The sequence below is a fragment of the Misgurnus anguillicaudatus genome, chromosome 13, assembly GCF_027580225.2.
Source record: "Misgurnus anguillicaudatus chromosome 13, ASM2758022v2, whole genome shotgun sequence".
Classification (NCBI taxonomy): Eukaryota; Metazoa; Chordata; class Actinopteri; order Cypriniformes; family Cobitidae; genus Misgurnus; species Misgurnus anguillicaudatus.
The window spans coordinates 10,566,435-10,587,304 of NC_073349.2; the positions used below are offsets into that span (position 1 = coordinate 10,566,435).

The following is a 20,870-nucleotide window of genomic DNA, read 5'->3' on the forward strand; positions in this document are numbered from 1 at the left end:
CGGCTGCGCAGTGTGCACAAAAAACACTGCAAAACTGACATATTTATTCTTATTTATTTCATCAGTATTACTGCTCACAACATTTTCCTTTTAATTTACAAATATTATGAACATGTCATGCATGGCAACAGAACACAAAATAAGCAGATCAGACTCATGAGTGCAATACAAAAATACAGTGAAGGCACTTTACTATAACTATAATACATTATATGAGCAAAATACTGTCAGTACTTAATTTGAACAGTTATAAGGACATTTATTAGTCATAAATCTTAGCGTTCATATGGCTTCAAGTTTTATTAATTTACTAAAGTACATTAAGCAAAATCCTCAAGTCCCAAAGTGCTGGTAGCTGCGAATAATATAATAAGGTGAACCAGTGCTCTTAAACAAAGTTTATTTTAACATAGTGCCCTCAGATAAAGTGTATCATGCTATCTTCACATTCCTTAGGCACAGGCAGATTATAACTCTGACAGGTCAATGTGTAGTTCTCTCCACCGTTGTTATCCCAAAACTGAGTGCCCATGACTTTGTAACAGATGGCAAACTCCAGCAATGCACCGGGATGAAGGATGAACGGGGGAACTGGAAGATGAAATCGAAAAGTGTCACAGCAAGGCCCGTTTGAAATGGATCTGCTTGCAACCCAGTAGGCCTTGGTTTCCGTGCAACTTTTCCAGTTTGTAAAAGAGTAGCGAACAGTCACTTCCTTTTCGAATGCCAGGTTTACAACTTGAACGATCCCTATGATGCCAGGCTCGTAGCACAAAACCCGCTCCAAACACACTTGTTGGCAACAAAGGCGTTCAACAAAGTTTGAAGAATCGCCTGGTTGCACAGGGAACATTGGTTTCAGATATGGTAGTGATATTTCCAGTCTCTTGCTTGAGGCTAATTCAGCATTCATTAAAATCCGGAAGAGAACATGCTCTGGGATGAAAGGGTCTTCACCGCTTTTAAAGACCTTTACATTTTCCAAGTCCAATCCCAAGGAGTCCACAAATCGTACACCTGCCCTGCGACTAAGACGCCTTCTCTCTGATGGAGAAGGGAGGGATTGACTTCGTCTCTGGATGATGGATTTGGTTGGGGCTTCACATGACAGGCTGCGGCTGGTAGATTGCCTTGGAGACATCCTTGGGCTAGGTGGACGGATTTTTATTGATCTTTTCTCACTGTCTGTTTTTAAGCAGGGTGCTTCCTTCAAATTCAATGTGCTACTTTTCATGAAGTCACCTGATATGCTGGCAAAAAATAGGTCAGCATTCATCTCATCTGGGGGTGTGTCTCTTTTTTGGCAACATCCCATACCCATAGCCCAGGCCATGTTTTTGAAAAGGATTTCCTAACAGTGAACTTCAGCACAGATAACCTCAGACAGACCTAAGAAAGAGAAACAGCACGTAGGTTATAAATATTCAAGACCAGTAACTTGTAAAAACAGCATGCATGCCAAAGGTGAAAACACAGCAGATTTATAAACTCTCCAAATTACTTAGATCAAAAATTAATAAGTTATCAAATTTTCAAGTTTAACCTGCATTTAAATCTTTCGAAAAACGGCGAATGTATTTGTCTTTACTCAAAAATGAAAGGAAGAAGTTCAAGTTCGTCATACATATTGCTTGCCTCACCAGTCAAATCCGTCGCGTTTATCTTTATGACGCATCTGTAGATCCTCCCATGTTACAGCTATGAAACAAGAGCTTCGCAACATGTGCATTCCAATAACTCTGTGCAAATGTTAAGTTGTCTACGTGATACAATCGGCATACGATGCATTTCATGTAAACTGCGCAAAGCTTGCAGGAGAGTGTGACGTTAGCGCAGGGGGCGGGGCCAATGCATACTCCGGAAACGCTGTAATATAACCATATGGCAAACTGTCACATAAACAGCCGCAGTTATAAACGCTTATATTACATTTATCATATTTAATGTACAATCTGCATTGGCTGCGGAATAAGTAACCCGACTGTTGCGTGCGTTAATAAACAATAAACTTCAAATCCCATCATGCCATGCGAGATCACGACGACGACGTGATACTTGAACATACAAAGCAGCAGGTAAACAAGACTGAACGTGATGCATAGTAACAACGGTTTCAACGCTTTTCGATTGTCGTACGATTTTGAAGATGGGCATAACCAAGATACAAAGGTAATAAATCATATTTATTGTAAAATATAATAATTTTGTTGGTCGACGCGGTATTATATACACTGAAAAAGCGTTACGTGTGCTCGATTCTTTCGTAAACTGTATGTATAAACTGTCACTCTTTTTCAGTTTTGCCATACGTCTACACGATCACAAATGGGACGTTTTGGGGCACCGCTGAGAGCTTCACTTCATAGTGTTTATTAGGATGGGACCTGCCATGCAGGAACGAACTGCGACACTAAAGAGGCTGCCAGGCAAGGAGAAGGTTAGAATGAAAAATGCCGAAAACACGGGGATGGTTGCCAGGTATGTTTAAAAAGAGATTTGTTGTGAAATCTATGTATTATCTGTTTTTGTTATTATGTGTGTCACAGCTTGGGTACAGTCTGTGGAAACAAATTTCGTCTTTTGAGGAGAATAAAGAATGAATCTGAATTTGAAAAACAGAAATTGCAATTATGTTACTCAGCAATGATGCTTTCTTGCAGCAATAATAAGCTAGGAGGAAACGTGAACCAGAATAAAAAACCTGCCATGAAAATAGTGACCTCTCATCCAGATAAGGATACCCTGCCCAAAACTGACATTGTGAGTCCCTTATTTACATCATAAATCTGTTTGCAAAGCAACAGTGCATTCATTTTGTTGTTGGCAGCGATTCTAATATGTTACCAAGTCTGTAAAGAAGTCATTTTTTGTGATTTACTGTTTTCTACCTAAAGTCATTGTACATAACTTAAAGAATATTCTTTGAAAAAAATAGCCTTGATATCTTTAATATTGACTAAGTAAGGCATGTCAAAGATTGAAATTAAAGTGAAATCAAGCTTTGATGAGACTTCTTACGTACTTTAAAAAGGTCCAGAATGGAATCAAACCAAAGAAAGCTAAGAGTCCAACTGCTGGGACGTGCAAGTTGCGTGGGTAAGTTTATTTTTAGAAGATTTTTAACACATATATTACTATGAATTTGAATAATGTACACAAACATTATTACAGGGTGATCAAAACGTGTTGTAAAATGTTACTTTGTAGCATTATTACATGGCAGCTTATTAAAGGGATACTCCAGTCAAATATCAAATTTCCCCCATGATTTACTCACCCTCAAGCTATCCGGGATGCACGTGTCCATCATCTTTTAGACAAACACATTTGGAGTTATTTTAGTAAATGTCCTTTCTCTTCCAAGCTTTATAATGGTAGAAAACAGGGATCAGGGAACAACTTCTCACTTTAAACCCCAAGAAAGTGCATCCATTCTGCACAGAAGTAATCCACATGGCTCCAATGGGCTAATAAAGGTCTTCTGCAGGTAATTAATGTGATTTTGTAAGAATAATATCCAGATTTCAAACTTTATAAGCTATAATAACTAGCTTCCAGCAGCAACATCATCATGGACTCATCTGTTCCAAAAGATCTTATCTTACAAAATCACATTGATGACCCACAGGGGACCTTTGTTGACCCACTGGAGCCGTGTGGATTGCTTCTGTGGGGGATGGGTGCACTTTTTGGGGGTTTGGGGTCAGTTTTTTTCCTGATCCCTGTATTCTATCATTATAAAGTATGGAAGAGCAAAGACATTTACTAAAATAACTCCAAATGTCTTCGTCTTAAAGATGATGGACATGTGTATCTCAGATGGCTTGAGGGTGAGTAAATCATGGGGCAATTTTGTTATTTGGCTGGAGTATCGCTTTAAACAAGTCACTTGTCATGAAATTGATTCAAGCTCACACTTATTTTATTATGTGAGAATAAAGAGACCCCCTAGTGTACTACCCCAGTGACGGCGTGTACCTTTATTTCTGAGAGTGTACAAAGATATTTGACTGCATAACCCTCCTGTACTTGATAATCAGGATGGAAGCTATGTACTATACAATAAATCAATAAAATATCACCATCTTATATTATATAAACAACAAAAACACTTTTATTGTAGCACACAGGTCGAGGTTCAACTGAGGCCTCCACGTCCCAAACTCTCATGTACAGAGCGTAGACCGGAGCGGCAGAAGATTCAGCTTGAGTCTCAATGCTCTAGCGAGTTAACACAAAGTCATACGTCCTTGGAGAAGAGCAGGCGTGCTCTATCACTGCCCTTGGCTCCACATCCAATGCTGCATCCGATCTCCATGCAAAAACATGTCCCAGACCTCGATGCGCTCCGCCTCATGGGACACAAGGAGGATGACACAGACAGCGCCAGCGACCTGTCTGACTCCGAAAGACTCCCTGTCCTGCCCTCTCCTTGCACTCCTCCCCAGCTCAACCTCAGAGCAGAGGTGATCAACACCTTGGACCTCCATCCCCACATACCCGGACCCAGGATGTTGGAGAACCACGATGATGATGGCTACGGCTACCCAGACTTCCTGCCACCTCCGTTCAATACGTGGAGTCTGAGGCAGCTTGCCATCTTCCTCAACACAGAGGGGAAACGGGCTCCCAGACCCAAACCTGTCGGGCAACTGGAGAAGTACTTGGAGCGCCTTCTGCAGCTTGAATGGCACCAGATACAAACCATTCAAACCGACAGCGGGCGTAACACCACACCCATCACCCGAACAAGAGGTCAAGCTCCCAGGCCTCACACTGCACCCCCGACACGCCTTAGCTCCCCCAAAAGCCTTCGCCAGGGCCAACGGGCCTTCCCTCTGACCCCCGTCTCCTCTGCGGGGAGCCCATCATCCACCCAAATTTCTCGCCCTGTCTGCCCTCACTGCCATATACGCTACCCGCTCTGCAACGGCAGCTGCTCTGTCTACGTCTACCAGCGGCACTCCCGTCTCAGTCCCCTGCTTGAGCGCAAAACCATGCCGGTCAACGCCCAAAAGAGAAGCAGCAGCGAAAGCAGGGCATCTGCCACCGAAAATCACACAACATCCAAAAATCAGCACCCGATCAGTCCTCAGGCCGCAAAAGTTCATCAGAGGCACATGCAGGCTGCCGGAAATGCGCGCAGAGCCTCTCAAGAACTTATCCCAAGCAAATCCTATCCTTCTTGCAGAAAAGGGAAGACCGGGAGGTTAAATGAGGTAGAAAGGCAGAAAGATCAACCTGTTGGAGTGAAATGTGGGGGTACTAACAGGCGAGTTGTTGCTGCTGTTAAACACGAGGGTGGTGGTCCAGTCAAAAGAGGGGATAGAGTCGAAACAGGGGAGCTGCGACTAAGATCAGGCCCTAAAAGAACTGGGGCTGACAGCTGTAATGCTAAAGCTGCATCTGCCAAAAACGCAGGCAAAATAAAAAATGCTCAGTACACAAAGTAGTCAGCGCTTTGTTACTTTTAGGCTTATTTGGTAGGGATGCACAGAACATAATTTCTGTGCAGATACTAATAATCGATTACTTAGAATAATAGATACTGATTATAGGCTGATATTTAGGCTTATTATTTGGTTCTGCGTGTGCACTTGCTTTATAAACTTTACAATATAATATACTGTAAAGAAGAGATAATACTCCCACAATTACAGGTGTAAGTCAATGGAAATCATGCTTTTTCATTGTCAATGTTTAATATAGGACTTCAAAGTGCATTTCTTCAAGAAGATATATTTATTTACGCTGCCTAAGCACTTGCAAGCAGGTTAACTTGCGCACAAATCCTCTTTAAGTTTGTTATACCTAAATATAACATATCTAGTACATAAATGTTTGCATGTACATATCTCTGATTTAATGGAGGTATGACTAAGAATGTCAGTTTGAGATGTTTTGACTAGTAAGCATTATTGGTCAAAGAATGTATATTTTTAAGATGAATATTGATTGCTTTGTAATGGCTATGTGTATTTTTCTAATGTGCTATTTGCAATGATGTTTTGTTATTTATATAATAATTTATTATGTATTTATCACAATGTCCTTTGTTTACTTTCATCATGTTTAAGTAAAAATATAATTATTTATTGCTTTTGAACATATTGCTTATGTTTGCGATGAGTTGGATGTGGTGGAGTTGTGATGTTAGGATTGATTCTGGTCATTTTTGTTGGTAGTTTTGTGGTGAAGTTTGTGTTGGGGTTGGACCAGAGCTACTGTATTAACTTAAGATATTATGGTCAAGGTTGTCCATATTCATATGCTTATTTTTACTGTTATTATGTATTTAAATATAGCATGATTTGATTTAATTTGATTTTTATTTCAGGAATAATAATGATAGTATGTTTGTAGTTTTATACATACTGTATATTGTCCAGTATGACGTTTGTATTGTTCCCTCATCAGGCAAAAAAACAAAGTCAAATTTTGGTCTTTGTCAGATTGTGCTTTTATTTTGGTAGAGTTTAATGCAGCTATTTTTATGAGATACAAATAAACAGTTTCCATTACATCATCAGTATCTGTCTACACTATTTATGTCTATGCAGATATTAATAGTCATTTAATCTCATCCACAAAGTTAAACACAATATTGTCCTATCAAAGAAACCATAAATCAATGGAAAGCTTATACATCAGGTGATGTAGAAATCTCAATAAAAAAAAATGTATTTAATAGTCCAGGGTCACAATTAAGCAAACAAATTGCTGTATACTGGGTATTTCAATACTGACATAATACACTCATCTGAATCTGCTTGCTAAGTCATGACGTAAGGAATACTGTTTCCAAGTCCAAGCACTCATTTTAATAGAGAATAAAATTTTAGCAGCCATTTATGAGCACTATTTATTCATATTACACATTTAAGTGAAAATTTTATAAACTCACAGTGTACGCAGCAGCTCATGGAATCACAGACAGCAATATATTAATAATTTGTAAAAAAAAAAAAAAATCCATGTCCGGTCATCTAGGATTTTGTTATGAAGAATTGAGTGTTTTTGGGAGTTTTGCATTATGATAAGAGTGTATATAATTGTTTTTGTTTTATTTCCTATGGCATTTGAGATCAGTTGGACCTGGAAGCGCTGCATGACGCCAGTCTTACAGTAACAAGCGGATACATGTGTGCATATTTATTTGAACTCTTTAGGGAATTTTTGGAGCTGTCACAAATAGTCCGTCTTGCTTCTGTAAAGTCACTAACATGTTTTTAAGGTTTCTTCTGTCCTGGAAAAGGCTTTAAAAGCTGTTGAAGTTGCTTTTGTCGGTTATTCACACAGCCTGTATAAACAAAAATCAAACGTTTCTATTTATTGCATTACAGATTATTACAGTAGATGCCTTACAGTAAAGCCATGTAAAAAAATAGTTAGATTTAGTCATAGTTTGATTATTAGATTTCAGCATTGATTTTAAAGTCAGTGTCACATATACACTCACCTAAAGGATTATTAGGAACACCTGTTCAATTTCTCATTAATGCAATTATCTAATCAACCAATCACATGGCAGTCGCGTCAATGCATTTATGGGTGTGGTCCTGGTCAAGACAATCTCCTGAACTCCAAACTGAATGTCAGAATGGGAAAGAAAGATGATTTAAGCAATTTTGAGCGTGGCATGGTTGTTGGTGCCTGGCGGGCCGGTCTGAGTATTTCACAATCTGCTCAGTTACTGGGATTTTTACAAAGAATGGCGTGAAAAGGGAAAAACATCCAGTATGTGGCAGTCCTGTGCGGAAAATGCCTTGTTGATGCTAGAGGTCAGAGGAGAATGGACCGACTGATTCAAGCTGATAGAAGAGCAACTTTGACTAAAATAACCACTCGTTACAACCGAGGTATGCAGCAAAGCATTTGTGAAGCCACAAAACACACAACCTTGAGGCGGATGGGCTTCAACAGCAGAAGACCCCACCAGATACCACTCATCTCCACTACAAATAGGAAAAGGAGGCTACAATTTGCAGAAGCTCACCAAAATTGGACAGTTGAAGACTGAAAATGTTGAATGTCTCTATTTCTGTTGAGACATTCAGATGGTAGAGTCAGAATTTGGCGTAAACAGAACGAGAACATGGATCCATCATGCCTTGTTAGCACTGTGCAGGCTGGTGGTGGTGGTGTAATGGTGTGGGGGATGTTTTCTTGGCACACTTTAGGTCCCTTAGTGCCAATTAGGCATCGTTTAAAAGCCACTGCCTACCTGAGCATTGTTTCTGACCATGTTCATTCCTTTATGACCACCATGTATACACCCTCTGATGGCTACTTCCGGCAAAATAATGCACCATGTCACAAAGCTTGAATCATTTCAAATTGGTTTCTTGAACATGACAATGAGTTCACTGTACTAAAATGGCCCCCACTGTCACCAGAACCCAATAGAGCATCTTTGGGATGTGGTGGAACGGGAGCTTCATGCCCTGGATGTGCATCCCACAAATCTCCATCAACTGCAAGATGCTATCCTATCAATATGGGCCAACATTTCTAAAGAATGATTTCAGCACCTTGTTGAATCAATGCCACGTAGAATTAAGGCAGTTCTGAAGGCGAAACACAGTATTAGTATGGCGTTCCTAATAATCCTTTAGGTGAGTGTATGTTTCACAGCACTTTTCATGTAGAACAAAATTGGTTTGATAACATTGTCGATATCAGACACTGACCGAGGTGTGTATTTGCTATGAGGCAAGAACCACCCAGAGCCTCCAGGCCATCATCATCCATGTAGACGGGTCCATCGTTCCACATTAGGTCATATCCTCCGACTCGCTTCTCCTTGCCTGTCAGACTAAATGTAATAAGCAATGTCAAACAGAAAGGAACGTTTTTGTGAGTAAAATTTAGTCTAAATCAATTTAGTTAAATTGTACCGGCCCTCCATGTCTACAACGTCCAGGGTGTCTTCAAGCAGTCTGTATTTCATGTCATAGTCCTCCTGACTGCTGGCTGAGAGGGAGGGTGAGGCGTTTACCTCAATCAGCCACCTGCATGACAACCGAGTGACATTGAGTACTCCAGGTGTCAGAAATGCAACATCCAGGTGGAAATTACATGTGGGCAATAGACTTAAATAATATAGAAACACACAGAATGGGCCAAATAGTGTATGAATCACAAATTAAAAGATCTTCATGCTAGATTTTATAGGCAACATCAGATACTAGATGATCTTACACACTAGTGACTTACGGCTTTAGATTCTCATCTAGTAGTATGTCATATCCATACAACTCAAAACAATGTTTGTCATTAATGATGGTCTTCTGAACGCTTAGCAGACTCTGAATAAATATGTTGTCGATTTCTTTAAACAGAGACTGCACTGTATCGAAACCATGTTTAGCCGTCAGGTATAGTCGTAGCTGTTGAATCTGCCATTTACAACCCTGAGGGTGAGTGAGACAGAAAGATATTACTGGTTTATATCACACTGGTTTAATAAACATAACGGCTGTGCTTTCTACCTACCTTCTCAGGGTCATAAGCAGGGGCTGTTTTTTGCACGGCAACATTGGTGAGATGTACATCTGAGACATTGAAGATAAGGGGATAAACAAACAAACACCACGTGTGTTGAACATGATAATCGTGTGTATGTGAATCTAAAAATATAGGTAAAAGATACACTGATCATCGATGCTGTTGAGGGAGAACCTTGTGTTGGAAAAGCGAGCAAAACCATCTCGATGAAGCCAGGCCTTCAGAGGAATATACTGAAAACGAATTGTCACTCATAACATTTTTGAAATGCGTCATTTTTGCATCAACAGCAGCATCAAATAACACACAGCAGCTTTGTAAGTAGAAAACAAGCAAATTAAAACTTTCTAATATAAATAATGTATGCAATGGCTCACTTACTGATGTTACAAGAACATAGACTCTCAGGTCAAATTTTCTACCTGGTAATAGATGTAAATGTATACATTAATAATCATTAAAGTTGGCCTATAAAAATTGAAAGAGTCAAGGGATAGTTCATATGAAAATGAAAGTGTTGTTGTTATTTACTCATCCTCATTTCATTTGAACATGCAATGACTTTTATTGTTCTTCAGAACCCAAATGCAAATTATTTTAGACTTAAAAGACTTAAAAAGACATTTGGGGTTAAAATTACATGAGGGTCAGTAAATAATGAAAAGTAAAATTTTTGGGTAAACTATCCCTTTAATAGCATTCAGTACGGTACCAGCAATGAGGTATGGGTTCTCAATGTAACGCTGAGCAACATAATTTTCGACTTGAACCTCATCTTTTTGTTCTTCAGAGCGGGTCCCGTCCTAAAAAAAACCAATAGCATCAGTGTGAGAACAATGAAAAAATCTCATTGTTTTTAATGGGAAAAATAACCTGTGCAAAAAAGTAATTAGTTTACTTTGTTTAATATTACCTTCCTCCAATCTATGATATCTTTGAGTTTTCGAAAGAGAAAAATGCCTTTCCCTTGTGATCGTGCCACCTGTTTTGGGATTGTTTTGTAACAATTAGTACATATATTTGGTGATCCTGTACAGATGCAGTAGTTTTGTTAAATGGTAAATTTAAAAGTCACCTACCGGCTTCATGATCCACGTGGTCCCTAGACTTCTCTTAAACTCCTCTACAAAGATGTGATATTCATTGGGCAGCTCAAATGTTTGGGGAAAAAATTCACATTTGCTCGCCTCTAGTTGGCCTAAATCCCGCTCCAGAGCTTTCCGATACCTCTTCAAGTTCTTCACCATCAGGTTTTTACGGGTCAACTGCAAAATGCAGCACAACAACAACACCTTTTACAGGTTTAATGTTGTTAATACAGCATGACGGTAAGAATGCTTAATCTCAAGGTCATTTATCTTTAGTAGTAAAGAATTTATTAGGGGACATTTTTTAAGATGTAAAAATAAATATTTGGTGTCCCCAGAGTACATATGTGAACTTTTATCTCAAAATACCATATAGATAATTTATTATAGTATGTTAAAATTCCCACTTTGTAGATGTAAGCAAAAATGTGCAGTGTTGGGGTCCTTTAAAATGCAAATGAGCTGGTTTCTGCACTAAATGGCAGTGCCGTGGTTGGATAATAGTGCAGAATAAGGGCCGTAATTATTCCCTTCTGACATCACAATTGGAAGCCAAATTTCCATGACCTGTTTTTTCACATGCGTGCAGAGAAAAGTTACTGGGTTGTTCTTTTTCATATTTTCTAGGTTGATAGAAGCATTGAGGACCCAATTGTAGCACTCAAACATGAAAAAAGTCAGATTTTAATGATATGTCCTCTTTAAATTTTCGCTCAATGTCTGTCCATCATATAGCAACACTGACCTCATAGTGGTTGCGGAAGTGACATATTCGCACATGTTCCTCCATGTAAGAGTGATCAAAGTTATCTCTCATCCAGCCAACATCACACCAGTTAAAGTCCCATTCACCATCTCTGTATGGATGGAGCAGGCATACGAATGCATTAAACAAGGGCAGAAACACATTGTTTAAAGCAGGGGTCTTTAACCTTTTTGTGAGCAAGGGCTACTACAATGGATAAACAATCTGGATGGCTACTTTTTTATATAGTCTACTCAAAAACATTTTGTTTTACTTGTTGGTTTTATTTTATTTTACTTGTTGATGTTTTACCATTGTTTTGACATACATAAAAGAAGCCAAGCTAATATAAACATTTTTAATAAATAAATATTATTGACTGGTTCAAAAGACATAATGACAATGTTTTTAATTCTGGGTGAAATATCCCTTTAAAAACTGATACAGCAAGATGCATTACTCACTCTTTCACCTCTACCCAGCCTGGTCTGTGGTACAGGACGTCTTGTATGGTGTTGGTCAGGCTACATTTGTACCGGATCCTTCCCTCCCTGAGATCAAAATATGAATAAAATAAAAGGAAATATTAAGCAAATACAAAATAGCTTGTATCAGCAAATACAGGTCAATTAAAATGTTAGGCACTTGTTGTGTAGTGGTGTGTGGAGAAGTGGGTATACTCTTAATTTATGCCCCCAGTAGAAGTGGGTATACCCCATTGGCATCAAAAAAAGAGGTGGGTATACTCCGTATACCTGCGTATACCCTGCACTACACCACTGCTGGTTACACGAAAGGTTGTTCCAGTCTATTATAATAGGCCTCACAATTATTTAATGTGATAAACATGTACTTTTATGACCTAACTTCATCATCCATTTTAACGGATAATAATAGGTTAGATAAGTAGTTACTAACAGTCTTACCCCTCTTTTCTCTTCTGGTAACGGCAGGCACCTTTATGTCCACCTGTCTGGTAAGTGCAGTAAGTTTATTAATGCAAATCTTTCACAATAATTTTGTGATGCAGATGACCATTGAAGTCACATGAAAAGTTAATGACGTTTGTTTATTAAATACTTCATTACAGACGAATTTGGCACAACATATCTCGCTATTAAAATAAATTAACGTTATAATTAAAGAAATACAGTAAGCGTGTTACCTTATTTTGAGACATAACTCTTTAAACGAAGGCACGAGCAGCACGGCACTAGTACTGTGCTCTGTCTGTGGTTGTCACGGCAACCACAAAGCGGACCAATCACCTTGTCGCATTATGTAGTGACGTAGCCAATCGCAAACCCAAACAGAGGCGCGTGCGGTTCAGAGCATTTGCAGAATCAACAAAACGGGAAAAAGTTGAACGATTAAACTATTTTATGAGTCTCGAGGTAGAGTTTTGTGGAATAGTTGCTTCTCAGAGATTATAAGAAAAAATGGCGTTATATCAAAATATTCGAGAAGTACATTTAAAAATATTCATATAATACACTTATGTAATTCTAATTTTTTTGGACATCGGTGTTAATTTTGTTCAGACTAGTCAGAGAAATAAACATTACATCTTAACATATTTTTTCCGAAAAAGTTTTGACATTCGAAAAATGTTAGGAAGATTTATTTATTAAAGTTATATTTTCAACCACATTTTGAACATTATTTGGATATAACCTGCAAAAATTCGTTCTCGTTTATATTTTGAATAAAATTCCTTTCATGGTGAACCTATGTAGCCTATTATACATTTTAAATGCATTTGAGTAGGCCTACCCACTTCTTCATGCACCACTCCACCACTACATAAAAGGTAAAGCAGTAACTCAAAACAATGTTTTAAGGTCCTTTTGGCAGATTTTTTTGTATGTTTATTGTCACTCTTATACTGTAAATATATTTTTTTGCTGTCTCTATTTTATTAAGTTAAATATCTATTTATTTATTTATTTATTTATTCATGTGTTTAATTTATTTTCTTGTTTTGTTTTCATTTTATTAAACCCCGTTATTTAGCCTAAGTATGTCGTTGTATCAATTTGGATGTCAAGTTGTTTATGTAAATGTGTTTGTTAAGCGTTTAATAAAACACGTACAGTTCTCGTAAGATACAGTATAACAATGATATGATTAACTTTGCTGTTAATTTGTCGACAAAATGAAAGAACAATAGAGAATGGCAGATAGGTAATGACATTCTTTGTAGATTATATATGGGCTATACTCTAGGTGGCAGTATAATCTAAATGAATGCTAACATATAAGCAAACATAAGGTGCATTTTTCCATTCACAAAATCAAGCTGGAAGGTGTATAATGTTGAAAACACTTGTTTGTTTCTGGGATTCAAACCTGCATGCCTTTGAGAACACAGCCCTTATATCACAAACACTATCAACATGCCATTATTATTTAATCTTGACAGAAGCTAAATAAATGCAAACAAAGGTTAGATCCTCTATGCTGTTTATCCACATGTAATTGACATTAACAAAGATTAAAACCACAAAACTCCATGTGTGGATGTCGGCAATGCAAGATCAAAAAATTTTTAAGGATGCATTTTTTAATGTTTTGACTGTCTAAAAATGCTGTTTTTTTACCCTTTTGGGTCCTAAAGAGACAAACCTAGCCGTTGGGTTAAATGAACCCAGAAAATGTTTGTATTTGACACAATAATGTGTTAAAACAATCCAACAGTGGCATTATCTGCATGTATTTATTTATTTCTATTGGTATGCTATTTATATTATAATCCAGCCCTTGGAGTCGAAAATCATGTCCCACATCTACGCTACATACGATTGAGGACATCTTATTTAACAATGTTTTATTACATAAATCTATCATTACTGTATAGGTTATTGGTTATGCTAAATCCTTGCTTCAATGTTTGTGTGCAGGTATATGGTTCAGGACATGTTACTGCATAATACTGCAGCTGTGCATCTTAACACCGTAAGTCAAGCCAGTCAAAATGCTTTTTCTTCAGATGGTCAATTAGATGTTAAACAGATGTGCCCAGCCTTCAAAGCACCAGCATCTCATACACAGTAGGGTGGTATTTCATCCCTGGATCACAAGTCATTTACTTCATAGGAAAAGAATTACCTCTATCATTCCTATCGAGCACACTGGCTAAGCTATTACATTTTTATCCTTTGTTTCTCCTTGGGAAATATGTGAAGTAAATGTAAGGTATCTGGTGAAAAAACACCTTTGTTCTTTGGCGGTGGCCCATAGTTTCAGCACAAATCTTCCATAATCCATTTGAATCCATTGTTGGATTCAAAGAAGAACATTGGCATGAAAGGTTGTGTAACAGTAGTTTTATCAGCGGGATATGGCGTGCGGTTTTTATCCTCGCAGCTTAGTTCTTGAATACGGCAAGATCTCAGCAGTGATGAACTTCCCATGTTTTCCCGGTTGAGGTTGTGGTTTTGGTGCTGTCGTCTGGGAAAATGAAGTAGTATGACATAAATTCCAGAACTAATGCAGATCAATGTTTTCAGTTTTTTTGTGTTGCCAAAACTCCTTAACCAAATAAATTCAATTTAACTATTTGTATTGAAGAACCTCTTGACATTTGGACTCAACCTCTCTCATCAAGATAGCTGTCCAAACACTTACAAAATTATTAAAAGTACACTCTACATTTATAAGAGGTCTTAAGAGGCAAACAAACTTCACAATGCATTCACAACGCCACAGTATATATTTGTTTTCCCACAATACCAAAATGAATGTAGGGTAAATTTAATACTCCATTTGCCAATAAATCAATATGTTTCGCACTAAATATTACCTTAAAAAATGCCAACACTAACCAAACATTTACATTTATGCATTTGGCAGATGCTCTTATTCAAAGTAACTTACTGTGCATTGTAACACTTCAAGCTTTACATTTTATCAGTTTGTATTATGGCTGCATGATATTGGTGGGGGAATCTGACATTTTGTTTTTTTGTTTTTCTGCGATTTATATTGTTAATAGTAGATGAATTGAAAAGCTCTATTTGAGATAAATTAACTTTTACCTTGCATTTCTTGTATCGCTCTGGCAACATTAGGAAAATGGTTGAGTGATGGTATTACATACATTTTATCAAATGACCAAATCATGTTATTAAACCCTTCTTTTAAACCGTATAAATTGTTACCATCGTGTCTTTCGTGAGATGCCATTTAAAATCTCATATGGTGTTAGATTGGCAAAGGCATCTGAAATAGTTTTCCTTTTGGAAAAAATACACTGCATGTTCTGCGATGTGACTATTGCAGATGCACACATTGCGATGTTGATGCTATAATGGTATTGTTCAGCCATAGGTACCCCTTGGTTAAACTTAAAGTAAGTTTAAATTTAATTGACACAGTATTTTTTTCATTTTTTTAGTTAAAGATACGATTTGTAGAATCTGCCGCTAGGGGGCGCACAATCAAAACAATAACAGTGACATAGATTTGTAATTGAATTGATGCTCTGAAGCAGCGTGGAATGATGGGATTTGTTGTCTAACTCAACCGCTGATGGCCATCAATCAGACGGGAACATAGACTGTAATAAAGATGGAGGACGCGACGTTGCTTCCTTCCAATGTAATAAATTGAAGCCAAAAATGTCCGACCATGGGCGCTGCCATGTTACGTAAAAACATCAGTTTGGAGCCAGGAAATGCGCAGAAGGAATTGTACGTGGAGTCAGAGGCGGAAAAACACGTCACGTTAACCAATCAGGAGCTTGCTCTAGTAGTGATGTGATTACAGAAAGCGAGCGGAGTTGCAGAAGCCCCTCCCATGATGGGGATTTCCACGTGAAAGTCTCAATGACTAGAATTTCACACGCGGCTTTTACGCGTAAATAAAGTGAATAAACTCAAAATGTTTAAGCGGCAAACTAGACGCGATTTTAAAGCCTCAAACGTGGCTGGTGTGAATCCACAGTCAAACCTCCGCCCAAATGCTTGCATGTCCAATTCAAACACGCCAATCATAACAACATGCCCCCACTGCTACAGCATCAAATTACTAGCCAAAATGAAACGTATCACAAAAATTTTAAATTGAACATATATCAGCGTGATAACAACTACTTTAAAGGACCAAAAACATCTTTCGAAAAAATTTATTGGAAGTGTAAATATTTTTTTTTATTTAGAGCCAAGTCCTGTGCCTTTGTATGTAGAGAGCGGGGATTATGACTTGTACTGCAGCCAATCACCAGGGGGCGATCAAAGAGCCAGCGGCTAAACTTTTCAAGTTGTATGAGGCGATATTTTCACGTGCACACGCGATAGTTTCACGTGCGCACGCGAAACTAAACTTTATTTAATTTTTGCTAACTATTGAAACTATCGAGTTTAGTTATGCGTGCGCACGTGAAACTTTCGTGCGCGCACTTAAAAACTTTTTTTACGCTTAGTTTCGCATGCTCACGTGGAACTTTGAGCATGCGAAACTTACAAAAAAATTCTGCACGCGAAGGTTTCGTGTGAGCACATGAAAGTTTCACTCCAACGTCGCAGCACAGGGGTAAAAAAATTAAAAACATATGGTCATACGAATGTATACAAATTAGCCACCTCGTAAAAAAAACGTACCATGAGATTGTGTTGGAAATAAACCATGATGTAAAATGGGTTGTGAACGTTATTTACATCGACTTAATACACAGTGATCTTTGATCAGAAACATAAAGAGCATTAATTCATCACTGTCACAATTTATCAGTCATCAAAACTCATTGTGTTTCCACCATAAGCCTTTCAGTGTACTTAAACCTGTAATCTTTCCTTCTAATCTACTGTAAACCTCTCATAGTCTACTGTGTTTGTCTTTCTAATAGCATCTTATTAAATAAAGATTATCTATCATATAAACTTGAATCATGCGCCAGAGAATTAGTGCTCTAAAACTGTCTGTTATAAAACTGCTCCAGTCAGCTGCTTGCAGAATGAATCTGAAAGCACCTCCAGTACAGACTGTCCATCAACAAGACAACAAGCTTAATTGTCTGTGAAAGATTGCCACAGGGGATCAAAATTTCCCTTTACGCCTTAAAGCAATTACCTTGCCCTTGTTTTTAAAAGGCTCCACCACGGTGTGTTGGTGCGTGGATGAAAACAAGTGGCATGCTGGGATTGATTTAGGTACAGGCTATACGTGAGAGGACTGCAATTGAGCTTGCTTGTATTAATCAATAATGTATTATAGCCAGGGCACTGGAACAGAAACATTGCTAGATGTTAACTTAACTGATGGATGGGAAAGATGTGGCTTGGGTTTATATGACTAACATTAGAACTGGAATCACTCTGAAGTTGCAAACTTCATTTGAAATGATATGAAATGTTAAACTTTTTACAAAATCAAAAGTTACACCAATACATCCTCTGACACTCTTTGTGGTCACCAACTGACACAACGTGTCCTGATAGGATTTTTGCACTATACAATTCCCATACGGCAAAAAAAATATTTTGAAATATATTTACAAAAATATTTTCACAGATATATTTTTGCTCATTTTTGTATATCTTGAAATATATTTTAAAAATAAATACATTTTAAAGCATTAAAATATATTTAGCCCTCCATATATTTAAATCCAAGGATATATATATCCACTTCGCACTAGAAAAAAACTTTGTTTATCTTAAACATAACAGGTTTGAAAAGATTAACATTAAATATATTTTCAACTTCAAAATTATACTTTATAAAATTAAGTTGTATTTTTAAATATTTTTTGGCAAAGAACAAACTTTTTGTCATATGAAATATAAAATTAGAAATGTATTTGCTTGTCCTTGAAATACATTTTAAAATATATATATTTATATATGACGGTTAAAACTAAATTTCCAAATTCAAATTTAATTGAGCATTACTTTCTTCAAAATGTATTTATTATATATTTAAAGGAGCGGTGAATCAAACAATCAATTTTAAAGGAACAGTATGTAAGAAATTTATATCAATTAATGATAAAATGCCCCTGATATGTCACTAGACATTAAGAAATCATTTTCATTTCAAATACAGGATATTGTCATTTAAAAAGTGGAGTTGCAGCCCTCAACTGATGTTTATGTTGTGTATTGGCCACCAGTTGTGTGATTGCAGTACCAGTTTTGGCCACAAGTTTTGTGATTGCAGTACCAGTTTTGGCCACAATCCTACATACTGTTCCTTTAACTTGATAATTTGTTAGAGGTCATCCTACTTAAATAAACATCCTGCAAGTTTCAAAACTGAAAACGTCCTCTTTACTGAAATATAACAGTTTTTGGCACCAAGCCAAGAAAACGGTTGGTTCAGGAATGTGCTGAAATATGATGTCAGAGTAGAATTGAAACACCTCCCCAAACCCACATACAACGACCACTTTTGTAGCCCTGCCCACAGCTTCGCGTGACACACGTGTGGGCCAGGGGCAAAGCAAACCATGCAGTGTCCCAACAATCAGTAAACATGTCTTTAAAGATTGCCAAATGTAACCAAAATGACTTTAAAATACATTTTTTTTGAGAGACTTTTATTTTGACGCGGTGATCTGTTATGAGTAACCACGAAAACGGAGTCTTCGGTTGTGGAAGAACCGCCTGGGAACAACACAGACGCTGGATAACCTTAACTCGGAGGCTCTGAACATAACATTAGGAATGTGTGGTTAAAGTTTGTTTTTGAAGAAGTTACAGCTCACGTGGGGAGTGTTTGTTTACTTTGTGTACCGCAGATTCATTTGTAAAGAAGTCTGCTGGATTTGTAGAGAGACTGTGATTAAAAGCACCACTAATATTGGATCTGCAAAAATGACACAGCAGTATAGACAGTAAGTAAAACATTTTCCTTAATTTAAGATAACGTTACTGCGTTTCACTATTGCTTTGTAAGAGATGAACTGTTGTAACATCCGTGTTATGTTTTGATGTTTTTGAATGTAAAAACCACGCAAACATCATAAGTAGACCTCAGACAACAGTATAAAACAATAAAATCGACAAATTCTTGGCCTCTTTAAAATATATTTTTTGGCCAGAGACATGTATTTTGTGCCATATGGGTTCATTGTCAGAAAAAAGGTTTAAACCTGTATGTTTCTGTCACATGGTATCCATCAGGTTCTGTTTGGTACCTTTACAGGTATAGACGGTTTCAGCAGTAACAACATAAACAAGCGGCTGTCGTGGTCCGCACTTAACTTCCGGTAAACTGAGCTAAGAATAAATAACAGCAAAGTTCTTTAAACGTAGTTTATTTATATAACAATTAAGCAAAAAAACAACACATAGATTACCAAGGAAACCAAAACATTTGTTATTTTCGACGAGGTATTTGTTTAAGAGATCAGTTTAGCAAGTCAGACCATTAAAAAAACGAAACCGGAAGTAAAGTTCGGATCCAGTCGTGTATCGCGTGAGCGCACGTGTGTCTAATGAAACCATCTATACTAAACATAATACAATGTTGTACCTTTTTGGGTACATTACTGTACCTCAATGATCTATTGTGTACCTTTAATTTTCCCTTAAATTTAACTGGTGCAAAATTGTTCCTTAACGTACACAATAGTACAAAAATAAACCTTTGAGTACCACCCAGTGACTCAAAAGGTAAAACATTTTGTACCTTGTTTTCTGACAGTGTTTGCATAATATCCAGTCACACGAAATATGTTCTCTGATATGAAACACAAATATACAGAAAAAAAATAACAAGATTGCATGTTGTAGGGATGGGCAATATAAATGATATGCAATATAAACGATAGAAAATTGACATACGATAGAGATTTTAAATCTATTGCACTATCGCGATAATGCGTGTTGATGACACAATCTACCCGCGAACTTTAGAGCCACGAGCTGCAGCCGAATAAACATGGATAAAAGCATCAGCGAAACAGAGGAACTTGTGAAAAAGACCGATACAACATCTATTTTTTGGATTTAAGCCATAAGTTACATAAGTTAACTGCTGCTCCACGCGCGAAATTGGCATTATGGTCTAGTAATTGTGACTAATCTGGCCATAACGGTTTACTTTTAATTACTTTTTTAGCAGTTTGGCTTTTGTAAGGGTCCATATAACCTGTTCTGAAACGAGTCTATTAAAATTATTATACCGCAATACATATCGCTATCGCAAGAGGCTGCAATGTATAACGCAATATGGATTTTAGGCCATATCGCCCATCCCTAGCATGTTGTTAGTTGCCCATTGCCTGTAAGCTCACAATGACCATGCAAAACAAACTATTTAAAAAACGTTTAAAATTATAAATCCCAAATTGTTCTTGACAATTACATTACCACACTAGAAAAAAAACTTTGCTGCCTTAAATATTTTTGTTTCATGTCAACTTACTACACTCTAAGAAAGGGTGTGTTAATTTTTAACAAACTGTTTTGCGTTATGCTATTTAACACATTATTTGTCATTTTGTGTTCAATTAAATAAAAGGGACAAGTTCAACACAATTACTCCACTTTCTTAAAAAAATCCAATAATTTACTCAACCCCATGTC

The 20,870-nt window shown here is 37.3% G+C and overlaps 3 protein-coding genes across 4 annotated transcripts; 1 reads left to right on the forward strand and 2 right to left on the reverse strand.

Annotated features, from left to right (window-relative positions):
* Positions 1–38: 38 nt before the first annotated feature.
* ppp1r3da (protein phosphatase 1, regulatory subunit 3Da) lies at positions 39–1,333 on the reverse strand. The gene has a single exon (XM_055187965.2). The coding sequence runs from the start codon at positions 1,331–1,333 to the stop codon at positions 419–421; it is 915 nt and encodes a 304-aa protein (XP_055043940.1). The 3' UTR covers positions 39–418.
* Positions 1,334–1,906: 573 nt separating this feature from the next.
* Positions 1,907–6,529, forward strand: fam217ba (family with sequence similarity 217 member Ba). Its single transcript, XM_055187962.2, has 5 exons — positions 1,907–2,169; positions 2,299–2,478; positions 2,661–2,760; positions 3,032–3,096; positions 4,124–6,529. Exons 2-5 carry the CDS (start codon positions 2,378–2,380, stop codon positions 5,451–5,453), a joined length of 1,596 nt encoding a protein of 531 aa, XP_055043937.2. The 5' UTR covers positions 1,907–2,169; positions 2,299–2,377; the 3' UTR covers positions 5,454–6,529.
* On the reverse strand, positions 6,437–12,613 carry ttll9 (tubulin tyrosine ligase-like family, member 9). 2 transcript variants are annotated; one of them, XM_055187963.2, is made up of 14 exons: positions 12,506–12,613; positions 12,267–12,313; positions 11,805–11,891; positions 11,341–11,452; positions 10,587–10,799; positions 10,421–10,489; positions 10,220–10,310; positions 9,889–9,929; positions 9,653–9,740; positions 9,496–9,554; positions 9,217–9,413; positions 8,898–9,011; positions 8,691–8,815; positions 6,437–7,300 (listed from the first exon to the last, which is right to left on the reverse strand). In XM_055187963.2, exons 1-14 carry the CDS (start codon positions 12,518–12,520, stop codon positions 7,230–7,232), a joined length of 1,329 nt encoding a protein of 442 aa, XP_055043938.2. In that variant the 5' UTR covers positions 12,521–12,613; the 3' UTR covers positions 6,437–7,229. The 2 variants fall into 2 exon arrangements, with proteins under 2 accessions (XP_055043938.2, XP_055043939.2); XM_055187964.2 differs by having other exon boundaries at positions 10,587–10,772; positions 12,506–12,611.
* Between the last annotated feature and the right edge of the window lie 8,257 nt (positions 12,614–20,870).